This window comes from Labrus mixtus, chromosome 2 (genome assembly GCF_963584025.1).
Source record: "Labrus mixtus chromosome 2, fLabMix1.1, whole genome shotgun sequence".
Lineage (NCBI taxonomy): Eukaryota > Metazoa > Chordata > Actinopteri > Labriformes > Labridae > Labrus > Labrus mixtus.
Window position 1 is genome coordinate 33,046,684 of NC_083613.1, and position 24,077 is coordinate 33,070,760.

Below are 24,077 nucleotides of genomic sequence, written 5' to 3' on the forward strand. Positions count from 1 at the left end.
TTTCGACATCTGAAGCTGCAAAGACGACTCATCGTTGAGCTGCAAGAACCGAACCACGTGCTCCTTCTTATTCTGCTACTTTAATCTCCCTCCAGTCCACTGTGGGCGTCCCTCCTCTTCTGCCTTTTTTTGTTTTTCAAAGCGTTCTCGCTGCACTGATCCACAGCTCTGTAATAATGTCAACTTAATGCATGATGTCACTGTTGCACAAACTTCATTACATTTCCTTTTGGATACTTCAGTTCAGGGTCAGCCTGATTAGAACAAAAGCTTATCATCGACTTTGATTCCTTCTAAAGGCAAGAGCTGCTACTTCAGTTTTCTTGTGTTGCTGGATGACTTTAAATGCATGTGGAGCTTCTGCATGCATCACTGATTGACTAACGACACACTCCACTCACGGGTGACGACTGTTGTTGGAGTTGCACTAAGCTTGTCTGTGGTTAGGTATGTCTCACCATGGTTTATAGTGATTGCATATACAGGAAGCTGGCTGCTTTTTTTTTGCACAAAAATCATTCTTTTGCAGATTTTAAAAACATGAGATTTAAATCTATAAGTATGCACATTTTGCTCTCTGCACAATTTTTTTTAAACCACCACCCCCAGTCACCTCACCTTGGGTTTATTATTTCCTGATGTGTTCACTGTTTATACACAGATGCTGTCTGTTTGTCACTGCTGCACCTTTTTTCAACAATGTCCCACTGCCACTAAAATATAATATCTGCTGCAGCTTGGGCTTGGCTTCAAAAATACTTCCTCTCTTCCTTTACTGAGTATGAGCCTCTGAAGGCGTTTCCCCTTCCCCTCTCCCCTTCTGCTTGTACTCACACTGCACTGCTGCCTGTGACCTGTTTTATAAACCTCACGCGACTGTAATCTTCCTTCCCCGCTTCCTCTCACACACAGGCTTCACTGCACTGCCGCACCCTCACCGCCGCGATCACGCATCGTACCCCAGAACCTACTGCGACATCATCAAACCTCACACGGCAGCCGCGGCCCCCCCGCCGAAGCTGACCTGCGCCGACCTCCCGCCGAGGAGCCTCGGGCGGCAAGCGCTGAGCCCGCAGCTCCGCAGGCTGGAGCAGCACCAGAAGCAGCTGCTGGAGATGCAGCACCGCCGGGAGCAGCAGAGCAGGCCGCTGGAGGAGGCGGAGCAGGAGAGGAAGACGAGGGAGGAGGAGGAGCAGAGGAAGAAGAAGGAGGAGGCTGAAGAAGAAATAAAAAGGAATAAGGAGGAGATGGAGAGAAAGGTGCGAGAGCAGGTGGAGGCGGCGAAAAAGAAGGAGGAGGAGGAGGAAAAAGTGAGAAAAGAAGAGGAGCTGAAGCAGAGGAGAGATCTGGAGCTGCAGCTGCAGCAGCAACAAGAGGAGCTGAAGCAGAGGCAGCAGATCATGCAGTGGCAACAGGAGCTGCAGGAGTCCAACAAGGGGCAGACGGTGGTGCTGTCGCCGTCCTCTGGCCTGTGCACCATCTATGAAGCTCTGGAGAACACCGATGAAGAGGAAGGTGAAGACGAGGGAATAAAGGAGCTCAAGCACACCAAGAAGAAGAAACAGAGCAAGCAAGAGACGGAGAACAAGACGGAGAAGGACGACGCCTGTGAAAAGTTGAAAAAAGATGAAGAGAAACATGAGGACTCTGTAGTGTCCACAGAGGACCCTCCTCCTCCTCCTCGCCCAGACTCCCCTCAGACACCCAGCAACGACTCCCAGGACGGAGACAGCCCCCTCTCTCTCCCCCCTGAGTCTCCCGAGCGGCCTCCACCCCTGGATCTGGACTGGGGGAAGAAAGTGGACATCGTGCAGCAGCTGATCAATCAGACTCTGATGCTGAACAGAGACGGCTGCTCGTCCCTGCTGCTGCTGCCGGGACGAGCGGGAGGAACTCTGAGCCCGCTGGAGAGCAGCCTGTGGCCCAGCCTGCTGCCTCCCCTCACCCCGCCCTCTGCCACCGTCACCTCCGTCAGTAGTTTCTCCCCAGAGGCCACTGGGAGCTCCCCGCAGGGCGAGTGGACGGTGGTGGAGCTGGAGACGCATCACTGAGGGGACGTCAGTGTGCGCTCTCGCTTTAAATCGCAGTACTGTGAAAAAAAAAAAGAACACCACTCGAACAGGGAGATGACACGAGCTCTGTCAAAGTGCGCACAAATACAGAACACTAAACAAACAGGGTGATATAAACTCACAGAGCCGCCTGTGCACACGTTTCAATACATGAATATTTACTTATCAGACGTTAACGGTTTATCTCCCATCACATCGTAATGGATGGTAACAAAATTCATGTTTCATTCACAAATCACAGAAGCAGCTAAAACGTATTTTTCTACTGCCCGACCCCGTAGGTAATCACGAGATGGAAGAGAAGGAAAGATCTAAGAACTAAATTATTTTAAACTACTGAGTCTCTATGTCTATCAGAGCTATATGAAGTTTAAGGCCGCCAGCATTAACGAGGTAATCGGATGAACTAAGGTCTGAAATTAATGGATTCATTTTTTTTCATCTCATGCTATTTTGTCCCTTCAGGCTCTCCGTAGATAGTCGTCCTCAGTGTCTCCCTGTAGTCTCAGTCATGTAAAAGGACACTGCTGCATCTTTGAATGTCTCATTTCACTTAAACAAACTCTCAGACAGCTCAGCTGACGAGTCAAAAGTAATATCCACCTTATGACATCACACATTGACCTGATGACATCACACATTGACCTGATGACATCACACATTGACCTTTGTTACCGTTCCTTTGAGCTGTTTGACGTCAGTTTAGGATCCCTAACCACTTCCTGTTTCTGAGCTTAACTTCATGTCCTCACCTTCTATCTACAGGAAGGGCCTTACTGTATTTCAAAATAAAAGCACACAGCAAGTAAATTACTCTAAGCTGAAGATGGGACAAAATTTCAAAATAAAAGCCTAACTTATTTTTATTCTTAAATGCAAAATAATAAAATGTCAAACATGAGATTAAAAATGTAATCTTAACACAGCCTGAGATAAAATGCATCAATATGAGAGGAATAATCTCTTTAAATGTAATGATTATTTGACAAAGATCGTTTTTTAGAGGTGAATTTGTTAAGGAGCCACTGCTGTACACTGAGCTGTTTAAAAACAAGCACAACACAGATATCAACCATCAGCAACTACCTGCTGTTAGACATGCTCGTTTAGTCACAATATAATAAAAGTTAAATAAATTAATGGAGCATTCTTGCCCTGAATTCAGACTTTCAGGTCGTTCATGGTAAACCAGTCTTAAATTGATATTTCTTAAACAAACTAACATTAGACTCCCCGAGAACAGCGTTTTATTGATTCAACACTGATCCACTTTCTAGTCAAAGATACGTCAATAAGTGATAAACATTTCCCCAAAACTGACATTGATTGGGCCTTATGCTCAGACTCCGCCTTACTTATTGTAGCATAAGGTTGTTGCAAAACTATTAGGAAATGCATGAACATGACCACACATGGATGAAGATGAGCGAACGTTAAACTGCGATCGACCTGTGGAATATTAGTTTCCATTCAAAACGTAAAGCCACTGAATCTCCTTAATTCACAAATAATTCAAGGACATGGACCTGTGTGTCCTCATTGATCGTTATAACGTTACCTGAGAGTCCATACTCGGGGCAAGAAAGTCTTCGCTGCTCAGACATCCAAGTAGACAAACGCAACATGACACCGCTCTCACGTCACACTCGACATCCTACACCTCTGTAAACACAAACACACACACCAGGAGCCACCCAATCCCATGATGCACCACTGCTACTGACAAACAGGGTTGGAACTGGACACTATAGCCAATGCCTAACCTTTCGCCATGGGGGGCCACTATGAGCACACGCACACACACGAGCCGATGGTGCTAAATGGCCGTGATCACTCAAAGCTGAACTGGCCGATAGAGTTAGTGGTTGTTCTTTGTGTTCCTCTCGTGTGACGACGGATGCGTTCTTCTCACTGGAGAAACCTACGGGTCTTACTACTGAATGAAGGAACTCCATTTCCCAGAGTTCTTCTGTAACTTTGTCAAAAACAAAAGCCTGCACACTGACGACTTGGTCACAGCTGAGATGGATCGTGACATTTCTGAAACAACCTCAGGCTTAAACATTTTGAGTTTTTTTTTTTTGCTACCAAAGGTCGGTGAAACATGTAGACAAAACCCTGAGAAACACTGGAGTCAAGTTATGAGGGTTTTTTTTTCTACTAAAATGTTCATGTACTAGTATTGAGAGATTTATGAGCGAGTGATTTATGCAGAAGGCTTTTAGGCTTTTTAGGCGTTTTCACACATGCACAAAACTCCTGAAAATGCCAGCGGTGAGCTGCAAGTTCAAATGCAAACTCTCGATTTTAAGATAAGTTTTTTATTTTTCATTTAGAGATAGGACAGAGTCAGGAGAGAGAGAGTGTGTGGGGAATACAACCTCCTCACGAGGCGGGCGCACTACCCACTCCGCTGCCGGCATCCTAAACTGTTGATTTTTTAAAACCCGACTGCCTGAACTTTTCCCGGCAGCTCCTTTGTAAAATGTCCAGGTGAAGTCGTGGTGAGTCGAACTCAGCAGGAAGTATTTAACAAAATGAAGAGGTGTGATGGCTACGATCTTCCTACACGTAATGAAGCGGCTCTTTTCTGCTCGCTCGCTACTTAAATCTCGTTACGACCATTCGTTGACACCCGATGACGCATCGATGTAAAGGTAAAAATGACAGTTCAGTGTAGGATACATTTCTGCTGTGCTGTTTTTAACACCTCCTTCTTCTCCACCTCCTCCTCCTCCACTTCCTTCTCCTCTTCTTCCCCCTCCTCCTTTTCTTGCTCCTCCTCCTCACGTCCGACAGGGAAACTTTACACCTTGTTGAACGTGTTAGAAAGCTTCAGCGGCGTGCTGTCAGAAGTGCGTGTGTGAAAACCTCTTCATGGTCACTGATCTGTAGTCCATCACAGACTTCTATCACAGGTTTAGTCTTCTTAAGGTTCACTTTCAGACGATGGGCAGTTTCATAAAGCACACAGATTTATGATTCAATACCGTTTTTTTAAAAGTTTGAGGAGGGTTATTATCGGGCAGTGAGTGGTGGGCGGGGTCAATATCAGGTTATGTTTGGTATTAATTGTTGAAACTGTGATGAGCTATGGTACGAAAGTGTGTGTGTGTGTGTGTGTGTTTGTCAGTCAGTGTTTCAGGCCGTCACTGGAGATATCTCAAGTTTTAAAGTAAGGTTAAATTTGACCGTCTCTTTCCATGTACCGGACGATAAATGTTTTTTATTCTTATTGACGTTGAGCTTGAGGTCAGTTCTCGTCCAGCTCTTTAGACTAAAATTTAAAATTCTGGACAGGCTGTCTCTATATTTGAATTTTTAACTTTAATACAAAACAAAAAGTCGACACCTGTTTCGATAATCTGGCACTGTTTTCATGTTTTCTCTGTGATACTTCCTTGAAGAAACAAGGCGCTAACCGTCACCACAGAGGCGAGTAGAAGTCTATTTCTGATCAGAGAGACGTCGCCATCGGCTCAGCTCTAATTAAAAACGCCTGAGTGCGTCTCAGCTGGGAGCGCCTGCGTGGTCATACAGGCGATCAAATAAAAAAAATGGGAAAAACAGATTTTAGCAAACACAAACACGTTGCTTTGCTTCTACATGAGGAGGGAGAATGATGTCATGCAAAGTGGAGGTAAACCCGCCTCCTGGATTTTGATTGGCTGTTTTCACCAAAAGTGACATTGACGAGAAAATAAATAATTCTATGCATGCCCAAAAAAAAGCGTCCAATAGCAATAGAGAAGAGCGCCCGGCAAGCGTGTCTCTGTGTGATCAGACTGTAAAGGTCACTACCGAGGGGAGTAAAAGTTAACTATCGTAACCTAGCAACGAAAAACTTGATGAAAAGCGCTCTGAATCTGAGGTCATGAGCGCTGCCTGTGCAAGAAAAAGGCGTTAGTGGGAACAGACCCTGAAGATGCTGTAGCATCAATCAATTTGACGACCTCACACGAGGCTGATTCTCATCCCATCACACTGTTGATTCATCGTCCAATCAAAGCCTCTGTAGCAGCTGAAAGGCAACCAGGTGTTTGTGTCGTTGGAAAATGTGTGTCGGACATTTCTTTAACGTTCTGTCTTCATGTTTTATGTAAGATTTTATGTTTTGTTTAAAAAAAGACTGCGCACTGTAACGAAGGGAAACCCACTGAAATTTGTACTTTAGAGATTTAGAAACCTGTCGAGCCCTTTAAGAGTTTAAGTATAGATTTTTTTATTGAATAGAGAGTGAAGGATGTTCGCTGTACATGCTAGATTTTATTTTTTGTTGTTGCCTTTTTTCTCGTCTAGTCATTCAGAATGATTAGCTGAGTGGTGTGAAGGTCAAACTGAACACAAAGACAGAAGTTGGTCTCTGTGTTTCTTAAATCCACCGTTTTGGATTTTTAATTTATTAAAAATGAAGTGAGGCCTTTGGGGGGGGGGGGGGTTGAAGTGAACTGGCTCTCGAATCGCGGCAGCTCGTCTGAAGATGTAAAAGTTTTCCTTGTTTCAAACTTTGTGAAGGACAGAAAATCTGTGATTGTTGTGTAATTATTTCAATGCGATGTTTCATGTAAATAAAATGTTTCTTTTTATAATAACACTCGTTGACTTCTTCACAACACGACATGCAAACTGTAGAAATATATAAAACTTCAAAATATGTACAAGCTTTTTAAAATTCACAACATGAACGCTCTGAACAGAAGAAAGAAACGAAAGCTGTGCAGCAAAGATCTGTAAAACGGACGTGATGCCACAAACGCAACAGAAGGAAACTTTAACAAACGGATGCCTCTTTGGCTTTAAATATGGAGAACTGGACCGCTCCTGAAGGCACCGCAGCTCTCCGACATATTTTTGTTTAACCTTTAAAACTCACAGAACTGAACACGTCTGCTTCGTAGCTAGCTTTAGCTCGAGGTCCCCGTTCACACACACCCTCCTGAGTGGAGACAGACGTTGTGACATCACTCTGTATCGTGGCGTGACAAAAGCAGCTTGAGCAGTTGGTCCGTAGCGCTGCAGCTCGACGGCTCGTCACCGCCAAGAGACAGGAGCCTGAAGTAGGAGCCCTGAGGAACCTCACACATGATCCTGGAACAAACACAACATATATACTGTTATTTTAGTAATCACACACTGAGGATCTTCCCCTAGCGAGCATTTTTCTACTGAAAAGCCGTTCAGAATTTTGGTTTTTCTCAACAAGTATTTAAAGACGCTGATCAAAAGTTCATGTTTACAGTTTTCTTACACAAATTCCCATACAGATTATTGGCGACTGTCGAGTCATATCTCATTTAAATTGCTGCTTCTCTCCTCCTCTTTTACATCACTCAGCTCTTAAAGCTGCCTATTTATGGTGCTTGTATTTAAATATAAAACAGGTTGAAGCTATGTTTGTGTTGATGGGATTTCAGCCAACGTTGCAAAATGGTATTAGAGAAATGCCGCTAAAGTTATAATGTTAGCAGTTGTATGTGCTAGCAGTTAGTAGTTTATGCGCCACATGTACAGAGGCTGTTGTGATCGGACTAGGCGATCAAGTTTCTGTATAAAACAACTGAAATGTCAATTCCTTCCCTCTCTCATCAAAATAAATGATAATACAAAACCTTCAAAACTAAAATGAACAAATCATCAGTTATAAGGCAAAGTCACCTTTTCTAACACGCTGATGTTAACACCGTACTTCTAGCCCGTTTAAAAATGTTTAAAAGAGGTCTTGGGTGCACCCACTTCAAATCCTGTTCCATCTAAATGTCCTCCTTTAAATCCTGCTCAAGGTTCACTGGGTCTGTTTTACACTTTAACATGTGAATCAATAGTTTTGACCACTTGTCATGGACGCCTCTCCTCCTATTAAAGCAAATAAAATGAACTGTAACTCAGTGTTACCAGTCGTAGATGTCCTCTGTGTTTGTGTCAGGGAACACCTGCACCCACTGACCGATGGACCACACCCTCAGGACGTCACCATCTGACGCACTTTGGCTTTCCCAGTCAGCGTCTGTGTGCGAGTTTGGAACATCCTCACAGCACAGGAAGTAACTGAGGGAAACATAAGAGCGTTCATATCAGCGTCAGAACAAACATTTATTTTGGTAAATTTGTAAAAAAAAAAAAAAAAAAGAAATGAGAAGATGTCGTTCAGACTCACTACTCTGTGTCGCCGACTGGTTCTTCCTCTCTCTCCCCCCCGTCTTGTTGGAGCGGCTGCACGTCCTCTCGGAGTCTCTCCACGTTCCAGCGCATTTGTTTGTACACGCCCGTGTCCACCCGGGACAGGTACGGCATCGGCTTACAATAGCGAAACACGGTGAGCCTCAGCCGACCGAGCTGACTCTGACCGATGCAGAAGTGAGAGATGCTGTGAGGCGGAGAGAGGGAAAAAGTTTTTAAAAAAAAAGAGAAGTTAGATTATTCAAGCAGAGGCAGTCAGGATTCAGGAAATAGAAATGAAGCAGAAACATTGTTATTTTGATTTATGATGGGGGAACTACAAAGCCTCAAAATATTTACAAGCCTATGTAAATACATTCTGCCTCCTTAAGTCATTCATGACTTTTTATTTAACCAGGAAAACCTACTCTTTGAGATACAAGATCTCTTTTTAAGAAGAGTCCTGGCAAAGACAGAGAACAAAGACAGATGATAAACAAATCAGAAGTGTGAAGCAGAGAAACACGTGCATACATTAGTCAAATTTATCTTTCTTCTATCGTCCAAGTCGACTAGATGCTCTAGTTCCAGGTGACTCTGCAGCTCAGACCAAGACGATGGCGCAAACACACTAAAAGCATTTCCACCAAATACAGATTGAGGTCAGGGAATGACATGATGAGTGCTTGAAATCGAAGGCTACAGCCGCTGACAGCTTTAGGAATCACCAGCCGCCAGCTTGAACGGAGGTATCACATGTTTCAGGCTGTCAGGGAAATACTGAGCTATGATCCACCATAGACAATCTGATAAATAAGAGAGTCTGACCATCATAGACTCGAGCAGGAGGACAAACGACGGTATCCAAAGGACGGGCAAAACAGAGCGAGGTAAGCAGTCAGAGGCCAAGCCGAACACGAGCAGAAACGTGCTCAAACTAGGATCAATATTGGAGATGCTTTTTGAAAAATGGAGAGAGGTTAGAACACAGAAAGGTTTACAGACCCATGCAGAGCTGGATAAACACTGAAGCTTCAGAGTCCACCACATGGTGACCTGTGTGAGCATGGACTCTAGTGGAGGAGGGGGGGAGACAGCTCTCTACAATGTTTAGAATTTGGACTGCAGTACCCGTTTTAACCACTAGGTGTCAGAGTTACATGTTGAACCTATAAAATCAAATTTTTACGACTGGAAAGTTGATTTATAGGAAACATAATGCTGCACAACTTATTCAAAGCCCCCCAAAATAAATAACACCAATGGAAATCAGCAAGTAATCCTGATTTTCTGGACACTTTTTAGAAGTATCCTGTAAATATGTGTGTAACGTGTGTATTTCCTCAGAGTGTGTTTGTGTGTGAGTACCTGTTAGGCTCTGCGTCGTCCAAACAGACGAGATTGTAGCTGGCGCAGGTCAACACCAGCTGCTCCAACCTGTCACACAGCTGCTGAGAGAAGTCCAACAGCTGCACACGCTACACACACACACACACACACACACACACACACACACACACACACACACACACACACACACACACACACAAACACACAAAAGAAGTCGACACTTTCTGCTCGCAAAAATCTTTTAACCGCAATGCATGATGGTATATATTGCTTGGATAGTGGCAATCAGTTGTACACTACATGTCACAATGCATTGTGGGATACATTGAGTTGTCTATATAGGGTACGACAATGCTCACTCAGAAATTCAGACACCACTACAAAAAGTATTTCTGACACAGCCATCGTCTTTTTAGAAAATTGGGTGAAAAATATTTACCCTGGTGTGGATCTCAAAGGGCAGAGGAGTGTGGGGCGACGCTTTCTTCCTCGTCATGGATTCCACGTAGTTAAAGTACGGCTGACAGGTGAACAGAAATCTTTGGACTTCTTCAGTGGGACTCTGACTTTCTGAATCACATTTTCTGTAAAATCACACGCAGGAAAAACAACATGTGGGTTTGTAAGACATTTGTACTCAACGTAGGGATGTAGAGATGAATCGCAAAATCAAGATAAATCGATTCAAAGGTGTGAAGATTCACATTAGTACTCTGAAAAATGAATCTTAATAACATGGTGAGCGTCAGCAGCTGCAGAGCAGGATTTAGAAATTGAGGACGTGCGGTGTGGAAGAATTTTGGCTTCCCCCGAGACAGAAAATGAAAGAGGTGATAACAGACGAGACAGAAACTGTGTGCAAATATTACAAGACAGAGAACTACACAAATAGAACTACCAACATGATGCAGCATTTAATCCACACCACAATGAGAAGCTCCAATCACCTCCACTTGTTGAGAAAAAAAATATATTGACAATCGGGTTAGCAGCCCCTAAAGCGGTGTTGTCCAAACTTTTTTTCTTGCGGGCCAAAATTGTCGTGTTAGAATCGCTCGCGGGCCACAGGTTTTGTTTTTTGAAATATAGTTGAAAAAATAGTAAGGCTTTGTAGATCAGAATCAAAAGGCTCGCTAAAGAAACCCGATAATAAAAGGAAATCAAATATTTAGATTTCTTCATTCTACTTTATTTGTTTTTTTCTCAGAATCAAGCCTGTAACCTGGTTCATTTAGCTCAGGTCATTAAATGGTTAAACAACAGTCCGCTTGTTTGCAAAAATTTTGCATATGTTTTTTTTCATAGTTTACAAAAAAAATGTGGAAAATAGTAAAAGCTGTAGATTTAAAAAAAAACAACAACAACATACATGTTACTGAACATTTTCTATTTTAGGAATATTGTTCAGCCCTTGTTAACATGAAAAAGAAAAATAAGATAATGTGCCGATCTTAATCGAGGCCTCGGGCCAAAATCTTCTGATTCTTCATTTGAAGTCAAGGGCCACAAAAAATCCCCTCAAGGGCCGCAAATGGCCCTCGGGCCGCACTTTGGACACCCCTGCCCTAAAGGAATCTTTTTCAGTCATCATTTGTCTACAGTCTCGTTTTGTTAAATAAAGTGTGAGATAATCGTATCATGAGTTGAGTGAATCGTTACATCCCTGATATTCTTTAAAAAGATTTAAATATAAAAAAAGGATCCTAAAGTAAGAACACTTCAGGTAACATTGGTGCATATTGAGTCTCCGGCTCCGTACCCGTTGATGAGGAGGTCTTCTAAGTAATCAGCTTTGCCCAAGAGGAACTGGAGCTGCAGCAGCATGGACTGCAGGCCCCTCTCCAGCTGTCTGACCTCCACACAGCTGCAGGCCTCACAGTCACAGCTGCAGGACGCGTCATCGCCACAGGGGGGCAGCAGAGCGACGTCGGCCAACAGCAGCAGCGTCTCCTTCATCTCTGAAGAGCAAAACAGTGAAAGTTCATTATCCCCTTTATGACAAAAACACATAAATATACCAAATCAACAGACGTGTGGGATGATTATATGTCTTAGTAAAATACATTACAAAAAATACAAAAAAAATTACATTACATGTGGCTAAATAAAGTTAGGGGAATATGTTTTAAAAAGCATTCAAGGCTCCATATTTGAGCACCTTGACCGGCGTGTCGCTGACCCTCCTCCCCGCTCATGACGTCCCTCAGGCCCGCAGACTTACGGTCATCTACCGCTGAGTTTGAGGTGAGCTGGACATCAACCTGAACTTCAATATCTGTCATATTTTGTTATGTGGGTAGGTTTAGACACCTGTGGAAACTTAAATTCTTCACTAACCGGATTATTTAAGAGCTTTTAGACACGCAATGACCCGAAAACCGACAGTTTGTTTATCCGTTAAAGTTAGCATCGCGCTAGCTTTAACGTTAGCATCGATTTAACCAATAAATCAACCTGAGAAACCTGATTCCTACGGCTACTTACGTTTTTTAACGAGTGTTTCCACCACAAAAAGTTAATATAGCAACATTATTATTGTATTATAATCGTTTAAATAACGAAAATAGCTAATTTGGACTTCCTGTCCTCAACGGTCGCTCGCTGGTGTGAGGCGTTCAGGTGTCAAAGTTCAACAAGGAAAAACAACAAACAATAACGATTTATTATTTTATATTTGTATTTTTTTAGGACCTGTAGTATTAAAACACGCACATATTCTTTAGGAAACATGCAAAATTTATTTTTTACTATTTATTATTATTATTATTATTAGTGAAACACAGAGATGAGAGCAGCCCTTAATTTAAAGGCAGGGTTGGTCATTTCCTCCAGATACACTTTTCAAGATTTTGGTTTAATTTGTCTTTAGGTCCTGACAGAAATTAATAACTCATGTTCTCTGAAAAAGGAACAAAGAAAATCCATCATCTGTATCAGTTTGTAAGTCAGTAAAAACTTTGACCAATGTCTGCCACGAGGTACCAACCTGATGAACCAATCACACGCCTCCCTGTCTCCCTGCTCGCACTCTACCTCTTGCGTGTACTAGCTCGTGTACTAGCTCACACTCAAAGCGTTTATACTGTGAGTTTACTTCCTATCTTTACTTACTGTATTCTGTCTTTTCTTCGTCTCAGGCCTGGGCGGATTTTAAATCAAGACCGGTCAAAACCAGCACTGACAGGCGGTCAGACTTGGTCTTGTCTCTGTCTACCATAACTTGTGGGAAACAAGACAACACAATGAAAGGTATATAAAAACATAAAAATGTATTTATACAATTAAAACTAAGATTTCAGACAAAAAAAAAAGAATTCTAAGTTCAAAGTGTAAGATACGTTCGAAGCTTGATCCAAAGGAAACTGGACTCGGTTGAAGATAAACCGCCTTTGGATCAAGCTTAATGAATTAATGAATTAATCAGCATGACCTGGATGACTGAGAACCTACACAGACTTTTCATGAATCAGTATTATCATGTCAACACATAACACAAACTGATGTAATACTTGAGGATTCATTGGTTTTATTCACAGTTTTATCGTCTCTACAGTTGGCTCATACTCAGGTCTGACTTCTGTCATCAGCTGGGATTCTTTCTGCAGATTTTCATGTGTGTGTAGTCGTGTTTATGCCGGAGCCGTGCGTGTGACTCTCTATCTTTCTGCTGGCTCATTTTCATCATGCAAATCAGATATGTGTGCGTGACTCAGTTCAACGTCATATCAGATCTACAACAGACCATATCATCATGTACCTTATCATGGGACAGCCTTTCTGTTGAGAGAGTTTGACCTCATCTCTACCTCTGAGTATGTTTTTAAAAGGCTACCTACATATAATATGGATGTTCAGTATCAGTACCTTCTATAAACACCAATTTACACACACAAACACACATATACACACATGATATAAAACATCCAACAGTCTAATAAACTCAAAATTAGAAAAAATGATTACCTAATTACCCTTCTCTCACTTCCTGTATCCCTTCTTAGGTATTTCATATAGTTTTGTAGTTTTTCTGTTCGTAGTCTGATGTGTGTCTTTTGCTGTCTTTATTTGTTTTATTTGTTTTATTTTATTTTTTAATGTATTTTGGAGTCATTGTCCTGACCTTGTCTGTTTGTTTTTTTGTGCCTCATTTGTTATGTATATATCACCAGTTTGTCACTTTATTGCACCTAATAATAAATAATAATAATAATAATTATAATTACATCTTTCCCACCTCAATGTTTATTTGTAGTTGTTGTTTTGTATTACCGGAATAATATTTGAATTATTATTTTTTCATAATTAATTAATTATAATTAATTAATAATTTTATTATTACTATTATTATCATGACAATATGAATTAATTTGACTACGACTCTTCATTTGATTATCACTCGTGCTGCTGTTATTGTTGTTGTTTTTATTACATTCATGCCAATAAAGCATCTTGAGCATCAATAACTCTTTCCACAAGTGGAAGTGTACACACCTTGTATTATTCTATTATTGTATTTGTTCTCCCTTTATTTAACTGATGTAAATATGTTTGATTTTTAACTTCTTGTTATTTTTAATAATTATATTCCTGTTTCCTGTTTTGCTTAAGCCGTATCTTTATCTTTGAATTTCATTTTAAATTAAATTACCGTAATGGTTTGAATACAACACGATGAAATGTGACTGAAAATAGTGTGTTGTTCTTATATCCGGGACATTACGGTACTTCAAAACTTTTACTTACAAAGAGTTGAATTGGGTTTAATTACTTTAACAAGTTTAGCTGTCTCCCCCCTCCTGTTGCGTTTACGTATCAACAGGTGGTTCATTAAAAGTAACAGCACAGAGAACGTAAGCTGGTGGGGGGTCACATGACACTTCCGGGCGCGCTCTCGCCGCCCTGGACCAATGAACGGCCGGGCATCGGGAGCGCGCATGGGCAGAGTGTAGCTGCGCCGTCAGTTAGTTTACTGTTTGAATGTGATGAGCTGCAGCCCCAGTACCGGAACGACGAGCGGGGTTCTTTTGTGTGTTTTTGGACCTCAGCTAACGGTGTGAAGGACTGACAGGCGGCTTTTTCTGTGAGTGTGTGTGAGTGTGTGAGTGTGTGTGAGAGTGTGTGAGAGTGTGTGTGTGTGTGTGTGTGTGTGTGTGGCATGTGATACAGACAAGAGGCTGAGGCGTGTTCATGTCTCACGGACGTTACCGGGAAAAAGAAAGGAGGAAAAGAGGACGAAGAAGAAGAGGCTTTCTTTCGTCTCGTCCTGTGTGTGGATGTGACTCGGGTTCATGACGACATGACGGAGCAGCCCTGCCTGTGGATTTTAAGGGGCTCTTGCTAGCTGTTGAACGGCTGTCCAATTAAACGAACAATGACTTAGAGGGCAACATTTTTTTCGTGCGGACCGTGAACGCATCTTCATTCTGTGGCTGAAGCTGGTTAAACACATTAAAAACGCGCAGGGTGGATCAGTTCAGGCGCGGCCAGGAGAGCCAACAATGCGGATTACCCTCTTGACTATTTGCCTTTGTGTCAAGACAGACTGCGTGAAGTTGAGATAAGCCTCACAGGGAGACATATCTGGATCATTAATTGTATTAAATAGTCTTTGGGAATAAGGAGACAGTGCCTTGACGTGCAGTGCAAACCCCACATGTGCACAGGTTGACTGTGAACCAGCAAACTGACTGAAAAAGGAGCAACAGGGACAACCATGGCGAACGACTCCATTCAAGTAAGAATGATGAATATGATAAATGTCTTGCATCCTGCTGCTATTGTTGGATATTAGTTGACTTCCTTCCTGAGCTGGCTCTGGGCCATTTCTCTGACTTTTCCCCCTTTTTATGTCAAACCTAAGATACATACTTAAAACAAGTGGTTTACAACTTTTGTTGAGCATCAAAATGTAGTTTTGACCCCGCCTTACATTGACCTTTTCCTTGGATATTCTTCATAATTTAAGAGGGTACGTGTGGTCGTTCACAAGCAAAAATGAAAGATCTAACAAAATAAATAAACATTGAATTATTTAACTGTAATGCATTGTGACCCCTCAAATTGGATACTGTCTCCAAAATTGGAAACATCCGGTTTGAAACACAGTTTAATTTAGACATTATAATGTGTAGGACTGTTATCACAATACCAGAATAGTGAAAATCAAACCATTAAGTTACATGTTATGATAAAATTGCAATGAAATTGAGAAGTCCGAGGCACTAATATTTGAGAATTTCTCGTTGTTAAAACCCCAAATTTGCAGACAAACTCCTGCACACTGTCTAAATTGCACAAACACATTGGCAACGTATTGTTGAAGTTTACGCAGCTCTCAACCTCTTTTTCTTGCGGCAGATTTTTATAAAATTTATGACTGAAGATCTGTAGTTTTCAGTCCTTTTTGATACCATTTATCACTAAATAACAGATCTTGTATTGATTTAAAACATTAGATATCGGAGCGCATCGGAGAGAGTCCAAATTTTGTGTGGGTCAAAATATCCAAAGAAAAGTGCCATTAACAGGACTACCTGTTGATGCCTCTACTTCTGTCGGGTGAAATATTCCAGATTTAATTCCGAGTGTCTCCTCTGAGGTGTCCCAGGAACCTTCAGTGACCCCAGGACACTGCTGTGAGGAACCCCCAGCCACTTAGTTGAATTAGAAATGGATAGTTTGTCTCATGTTAATAATGTATGATGGGGCACACGCTCCGGTTTTTGGAGAATTTATCTTTTGCAGAGCGCTCGAGCCGTGATCCTCACGACATTTTACCATGATGTCCTTTTGTCCGGCTGTGTGCCTCCAAAGTGTTTGTGTGTGGTGATACAGAGAGTAGAAGCAGGTTCGCACAGGCACAATAGTGGTTGTTTGTTGTTAAACAACCCACTTTACACACACACCATTCCCAACTCCCATGAGACGTTGTTTGTTCATCAACACAGAAGCAAACAGAGAGACGGCTAACCAAGCTATTTTAACAGTGTACTGTAGGTGTGTGCTCAGGTAGAAGATCATTTACTTAAATCTAGCATAAAGGCTGAACAACAGTCGATCCTCAGTCATGTAACAGTGACACTATCAGGTTAAACTTCTTTATATTTATTACATTAAAGATCAGGAAAGTGTTTTGTGTCAGCTGTAAAGTTGTCACAATACCAGAATTGTATCGGGTAGTGTAACCTGTTTATAACACAGCAACTCATAAAGAAGTCCTATGCACAAAATATTGGGTCATTTCTTTGTTTCATTGACCAAAAATTGCAAGCGAACTCCTGCACATTGTCTAAATTGCACAAATGCAAACGTTACCAGCATATTTTTGCAGTTCAGACAGTGCTCTCTCTCTGCTCTCTTTCGCTTGTGGCAGCTTTTGGTTTAAAATATGACTGACGATCTGAGCTCTTTTCAGCTTCTGTATGTTTGTAGCATGAAAACAATGCACGTCCTTTTGTTTGCAACACGTGATATTAAACGTTTTAGAGTATGAAAAGATGTGGGTAACCTTATTAATCCACATGAGGAGCAGAGCAAGGTACAGAATCACAGGTGTCGGTGTGTTCATGCAGCTGTTTGTTTTTCTGTTGGTTCTCCTGCAATCAAATATTCTTGTTTGCACTGTAGGAACTGTGATATCACTCGGCAGATATGAGAGGTCAGGCAGTGAAACAGGAGACGAGGTAGCACTGATATACCCTGTAATTTATAGCAGCGAAGGGAGGATCAGAAAATGCAGAAGTGGGACCACAGTAGGAGTCCGTTTGAGTTTTAAAGAGCTAAAACAGGCTGGTAGAAATGATACAGCTAGCCAAAAGAAAAAGTCACATTCACCACCAGAGTTCCTCATATTGTGTTTGTGCGGTTTTCTGATGTCATGACATGCTGACTAAACACGTCACAGAACTCGCTTGCCCACGTTCGTTTCACCCATACTTGACCTTTCATACATCAGACAACAAATGAGCCACGTGTGAAGTTTATTATTTTTTATAGTTTGTTTCTGTTATGATTCAGGCTCTTGTGTGGATTCACAGTCAGGTCGTTTACATACACAGTTGAGTAAATTTACGGTTATAGCTCGCCATTTCATGGGACTACTCTCCTTGTCCCAGTATACAGGCACTGGAGGAGAGTCTTGTCTATCGCCCCCTTCCAGCTCGTTACTATTGGACCTTCTTCCAGTTGATCTACGATGTCACATACAAAACAATCGACAAACAAGTTGGCAAGTGGCAAACTGGTTATATGTCCAATGGTGACAACATGGACACCTTTACAGCTCTGTACATGTCGTATGTCCTCGCTCTATCACTCGCCGTGTTGATACCTTCGTCTCGGCTTTCTTCTACAACCCCATCGATACGATACATCACGATTAACATTGATTTTGTATGGATGATGACCAAAATAACCATGAAAATGTTTTGAAATTGAACATTCGCTGGATTGTGTAGTCTAGCTTAGTGCCACCTAATGGCTTTAATGTGAACTGCACCATACGTGATGTGTCTTTCTAGACTACCATCAGCGCTTTGCAGCCATATTGATTCTTTTAAACCTGCGTCTATGCGCGTATTCTTATCTGCTGAGATTTAAAATAGATTCATAACTTCAAAGATCCATTTCTTTTTTTGGCTAGTCAGTCACTCCCTGCTAAGTGCTAATGCTAGCTCTTTCACTCAGTAGAATGACAAATGGAGCAGCAAGAAATTCAGCCAGTCCCACAGACGACTGGAGGAGATCCTGAAGTATAAAGTACTAATTCATAAATAGGCTTTGAATCGAATCGGGACACACCCAAAGATACCCAGCCCTACTATATTTTATTTAATAATGCGTTTCAAAGCCCTGCATGGGAACTGTGGATCATGTGTAGAACCCCAGAGTCCAGTTCGGTTCTGTATAAACGCAAATCAAGCCCCAACGGCATTATCCAGGTGTGTTGGTCCGACTTCCAGAAATTCAACTTAGTTTCAACTTCAATTGGACTAACATGTTAACATTTTTAAAGTCCAGTTTAAGTCTGACTTATTCAAATAAACTTTATTAACATGATGTAAACGAACTGACTGTCAGCGGACATAGAGGAGGGTTACCTGATGAGGTTTACTTTCAGTCTACCTGTCGCTTAAGCTGAAGTAACTCGACCACAACCACAAATAATATGTCATCAGCTAATGTGCAAATATTTCACCAGTTAAACCAAAAATGAATCTTATCTATCACTCAAGGATTGCACTCATTACAAACTAATTAATAACCCTAAACGTTCATATTTCACATCTCTCTCTGGACACAAAGTGAACGTGTCCACTGACTGTTTCTTTATCAGCTCGTCGTCTCTTTAAGTCATAAACTCCAGCACGTGTAGGTAGTAAATGACTCAGTCAGTCAGTGTTTAATTATGCCTCCTAAGTGCAGCTTTATAATCCTGACTGCAGAAAAAAAGCTTTGTACTAGGGCGACACTTATACCCGGTTTGATTCCTGCATTCATGTGTCCTCGACAACTTAGACACTAAACAGATGCAGAAGTGTGACACCCGCTCTGTGTGAGAAACACGCAGGGTATTACAATCTGAGTCAAACAAATACAGCCTAACCTCGCCACACTTCCTGAAAAGAGTGCAGAGAAGTGGTAGTACCGTTGTGTCTGATGGCAGTTCATATAGTTTTTGTTTGTTTTGGCCCTCAGGAGGCTCATCATGGATGATGGGAAGACTAGGAGAGAAGATGGAGATGTGTAGAGTTTTAAGTTCTCTATTTGATCTTTTACAAGGAGGGATGGTGGTTTCTTAGTTGCTGGGTGGAGACTGGGAACCATTATTCATCTTTTTACACACCGGTGCTTTGCCCCACAATTAGTCCTCTCACCAGAGCAAAGTTTCTCATTGGGTGTCTGAGGCCCTGTTTTCACGATGCTTGAAAATGGCACCGTCTCCTTCATCGTGTAAACTGACAATACGTCGTCCTGACAGTTGGTGTGAAAACAGAGAGGTGAGATGTGTGCACCAACAGGAAGACGATAAATATACAGCCCAAAAAAGAAGGCTGAACCCAACTGCGTCACACAGCCTCATAAAAATTAGAGGGGAGACAAGAATGAAGGAGGAGGAGGAGGAGGGGGAGTCACTTTTCTGTGTTGTGTCTGTCGTCGTTGGTCTCCCATGTGTAAAAGCCCTGACGACTGAGACGCTCGACAAGTGGATTCACAAAATCTACATGACTTCAAAATGTTCATGTTCACAGAGACACACAGATGTAACAACTGAAACGCACACACACACAAGAGTCAGACACTCCAGGGAATGCATAGGAGTGCTTCCCATAAGCCTCAGCATGACGTAAGGAGACAGCTATGTGCACAAAGTCGTTTTTTCTCAGCGCTGCCCTGTGGCCATGTAGGCAGACAGAATCCACAATAATGCATCCAGGAACAGTTGAGCAGCCAGAGACTCTGAGAGAGCAGAAAAAAACCTCTCATTGATGTTTAGGGCTGGCATCTCGGTCTAATGAAACAATGCAGTCTCTCACATGAATAATGCTATATTAAACTTGGAACATGTGATCGTAATCTTATATTAAATACTGACTGTGTCCTTCATGTTGTAGCGCCCTCCAGGAAGGTCTCTCAAAGCTATACTGAACATACAGAAATCAGGGAGAACATTATCTTTACCATCGACTTACTTTCCAGCAAAGTTAAATATTGAAACCACAGACTGTATAAAACATGGACTTAGTTGGTTTTTTGAAGCCCAGCGATGGCGGTCGCCATGTTGGAAATGCTGTCTCTACCTTACCTTCAGTCTACCTCACAACAAGGCGAAGAGATGAGGATGAGGCGGGCTTTAAAGGCTTTTAAAAACAGGCTGTAAACACATTTGTTTCTCATGTCAAAATCAACATTTTAGAAACGGTGTGTAAGTGACTGTGGGAAAAAGTACAGCTTAAAGTGTTGACATTGCTCTCAATAAAACATTTCTTTACATTATGTTTGATAATGAGAAGGTGACTCTGTGACTGATTGTGATAATGAACTCCACTGATTTGATTCTCTGAAAGAAGAAGACACCCTGGCTAAATGTGCTTCTAAGAGTTGGACACAGTGCGGCGTCTGTCCTCTGATGGGGCTCTATTCAGCGTCTCCATATGTTGTCCACCATACAGACGCTCCTATGTCTCCCACTCAGTCGCCATTTTCTTTTGCTGGGCCAAGAGACGACTCAGTTTTGATGTCATCTCCATTTCAGCCATTGAAAACTACAGCTGGACTGAGATGTAGTGTATTCATGATTAGGGGTTTATGATTCAGAGGAAAGACCTTGTGGGGACTCTGTTCACTCAGTAACTTGTAACAAGAGCCCTTTTCATAGTGCAATTCCACAACAGCACGGTCACAAAGCTCCGCCATCATTAAGCCTTCAGACGCTCATATTTGAGTCCACAATGAAGTAATATTAGTGTCATAGTCAGAGAATTCACATTGTCTTACAGCGGTGCAGAAGTGCGAGAGAGCACGGCACACACACAGCGCTGCGCTCCCGCCGCTGGCTCTGTTGATCCTGTCTAGCCCCTGTAACGCCTCCTTTTCTACCTCCAAAGGCGGTACAGAGGGGATCAGAGATAGGACAGTGGATAGAGTTGGAAATCAGGGAGAGAAAGAGAGTAGGGGACGACATGCGGGAAAGGAGCCACAGGTCCTGGAGGACCACAACGTCCATACATGTGGCGTGCACTAACCCATGTGCCACCAGCGACCCGACTTTTCATTTAACCTGGAAGCTGCTGCTGCAGGTTTTTTTCAAACCTGGGCCGCCCACCCTCAAGGACTTTGGCCTAGAGGGCGGGCAACAAACAGTTGGGATGAACAATTCAGCTGCGTGTGATCACACATGCTCACCAGCCTGAAATCCCAACATATTTTGCATGTGTGAAAAGGCCTTGTAAGTCAAAACCGGTGACATAATCAGCTGAAACGTGCTGTAAAACTTTGCAAAGCAGATTCAGATTATAAATTAAGGTGCATTACTACAAAGAACTCCTTTCACATCATGGTGTTGGATTCAGATTCTCATTTGATACGTTTTCTAAAGTCCAGCTGCTTTCCTGCGCTCAAACACTCAAACGTTTTGGTAACTCCACTTACAGAGGAGGACTTTATGGTTCATTCAAAAAGCTTCTGAATGAATCTTATGACGGGGATTACCACGCCAACCAAATTTGTTTTTGAGAACATTTGCCGACTAAATTCCTCCATGGCTGCTCTTCTGAACATTTTTTCCATGATACTTAGCTTCACTGCTGGAGCCGGATCACTGCTGCCCTATTTGGATCAGTTGAGTTGTGGGTAAGGCTTTGCTTGGGCCCACGGGTAGAGGGTGGAGGGTGGAGGGTGGAGGGTGGAGGGTAGAGGGTGGAGGGTGGAAAGGAAAGGGAGGTCTAAAGGGCATTATGCTGATGATGAGGCTCCACAGCCGCAGCAGTACAATAGCTTGTATTGTCAGATAGCAGCAGCCCAGATCACATTCAGTTCACTGTGAGTTCATTTTCCTCATCCTGGCTACAGCGTGGTGGTGACCACACCCTCACCCACCCACCCACCCACCCACCCGCACGGCTTCCCAATCTGGGGCTCGGCAAAGGGAGACAAATCATGTGTGGTTAATGGTGTTTGGACTGGAAACTGAAATGCCCGTGTGTGTTTAAGTCGTGTTTGTGCTTCACCGTCGGCCCCAGCAGCAGCAGCTGTTCTCAGCTTATGTTTCTCTTGGTGGATTTTGCCGCGTTCCTTTATCTCTCGTTCACATCTCTCCTTCCCTCTGTGCAAACAGCTCATAATTCTCATGACCTCATAGCTATGTACCCCTGCACTCCCTGCTGCAGACGGACCCCTCCTTCCTCTCGGACACGCACTAAAACACACACACACACACGCGGGCCTGCAACACTGAGCTCACACACTGTCATGACATCACCTGTCAGTGTTGGCCAGTGAGCCCCTCTGGCTCTCTGTGGGAGCACTGGGAGGGCTGGGAAAAGCAGGAGGATCGATTAGTCGGTCAAGTTGGTTAATTTAGCAAAAAACAGAAATGTTTCATGTAAACTGCTCTGATGATTTCTATTGTTTCAATGTGAATGTACACATGCAGAACTTTTTAAAGTTGTTTTCAAACGCACACTCCTGAAAGTTTCAGGACACTCTGCCCCTGAAGCCTGCCGGAGTTACTTAGGGCGCGGTCTCACTGGCCATCCGTAACGTGCCCAAACACGCTTCAACGCTAAAGTCCAGTTCGTTTGGCCAGTGTGACCGCTCCGTATCGTGCTCAGGCACGGTACACTTCCTTGGCTTTGGCACACTTCAGAGAGGTGAGCTTCGGCACGGTACACTTCATGCACGAGCACAAGCACGCGGGTACACAACGCTGACAGCCTTCATTAAGGAGAAATCCAGAGTTTCATGTCTGTATCTGATTAACATGACACAATATAAGACACAAAGTAGCTGTCATGTTCTCTGTGTTGTTCTCCGATGTGCGGGCGTCCACGTGTTACATGTGGACAGATCTTTAGGTTTTCTCACTTTCGTTAATATAAGAGCTGGTTGAGAACAGGAGGGGCTGCAGCTGTGAGGAAACTACAACTCCCAGTGATGACGTCTTCTGGGGGAAGTCATTTCCTCCCCAACTGTTTGTGAGGGGGGCTTCTGATTGGAAAGGGAGGAGACAGTCACCCACCACAGCATCACCACCTGTGACCGATCGGGCTTGAAGCTGTTTGTTTGCACTTCCTGACGTTGTCTCCTCCTCTCTAGATCCTTGTGTTGTATTTTCCTTCGGTAAGTAGTGGAACTGTCAGAAAAAACACTGATATTTATATACTGATATATATAAATATACTGAAATTTTGATAGCTTGACAAACTTGTTGAATACTCAATTCTGATTGGTCTATTGAAGCTTCTGAGGTCTGCTATTTTTTTTACCTATAACATATTTGTTCGGTTTAGACAGTGTGCAGGAGTTTACCTTCAATATCTGGTCATTAAAAACAAGAACACACCGTTACATCGGGTACCTTGGACTTCTATTTTTGCTCCGTAGTTGTTATTCGAGTTCCACACTCGAGGTGGAATTCGAATTTGAAGCTCTAGAAAAAGAGGATAGAGACGCTGTGGAACATCTCTAGTGTCAGTAAAATCATATCGTTTTCAGGTTTGTAGTCTTTGTTATGTACGAGCAGTAAATCCTCACTTTCCCTCTCACATGGGCCCGGCCTCGGCTTGTCAACACCAGCAGCGTTTCATGCTGACATACCACGACCCTTGACCCCTCCTCATTATGGCAGAGCACAGGGGGCCCCCAGGCCACATATATCGATCCCCCCAGCCCGCATCACTGAGCGCTGCGGTGCTGTTTAAACAGCCGCTCAGTGGTAACTATCTCTGAAAGTGCTCGGGGATTGAAGCATCAATTGACAGCTCAGCGTGTGCTCAGAAG

General features: G+C 42.8%; 4 protein-coding genes across 4 annotated transcripts in view; 3 read left to right on the top strand and 1 right to left on the bottom strand.

The window, feature by feature from the left end:
• The window catches only part of prr36a (proline rich 36a), a 38,301-nt gene extending 31,637 nt beyond the window's left edge, over nucleotides 1-6,664 (top strand). The window contains exon 6 of the mRNA XM_061062208.1: nucleotides 913-6,664. Within this exon, the coding sequence (XP_060918191.1) occupies nucleotides 913-2,051 (1,139 nt within the window). The 3' untranslated portion in view covers nucleotides 2,052-6,664. The remainder of the gene's footprint in view (nucleotides 1-912) is intronic.
• mcoln1a (mucolipin TRP cation channel 1a) overlaps nucleotides 1-24,077 on the top strand; it is a 153,834-nt gene that overhangs the window by 60,912 nt on the left and 68,845 nt on the right. The window lies entirely within an intron of this gene.
• Nucleotides 6,496-11,443, bottom strand: c2h19orf67 (chromosome 2 C19orf67 homolog). The gene is made up of 6 exons (XM_061062214.1): nucleotides 11,338-11,443; nucleotides 10,018-10,162; nucleotides 9,597-9,697; nucleotides 8,227-8,436; nucleotides 7,965-8,117; nucleotides 6,496-7,160 (listed from the first exon to the last, which is right to left on the bottom strand). The coding sequence occupies exons 1-6, from the start codon at nucleotides 11,400-11,402 to the stop codon at nucleotides 7,034-7,036; spliced, it is 801 nt and encodes a 266-aa protein (XP_060918197.1). The 5' UTR covers nucleotides 11,403-11,443; the 3' UTR covers nucleotides 6,496-7,033.
• Nucleotides 14,516-24,077, top strand: part of pkn1a (protein kinase N1a) — a 54,534-nt gene continuing 44,972 nt past the window's right edge. The window contains exon 1 of the mRNA XM_061062298.1: nucleotides 14,516-15,312. Coding sequence (XP_060918281.1) covers nucleotides 15,292-15,312 — 21 coding nt within the window. The 5' untranslated portion in view covers nucleotides 14,516-15,291. The remainder of the gene's footprint in view (nucleotides 15,313-24,077) is intronic.

Excerpts from the sequence above, each read along its gene's own strand:
- c2h19orf67 (XM_061062214.1), bottom strand. The coding sequence starts at position 11,402 with ATGCTGCTGCAGCTCCAGTTCCTCTTGGGCAAAGCTGATTACTTAGAA. Across the intron at positions 8,437-9,596 it reads GACGACGCAGAGCCTAACAG|CATCTCTCACTTCTGCATCG; the intron begins GTACTCACACAC and ends TCCGCCTCACAG. Across the intron at positions 8,118-8,226 it reads CCAGTCGGCGACACAGAGTA|TTACTTCCTGTGCTGTGAGG; the intron begins GTGAGTCTGAAC and ends TGTTTCCCTCAG.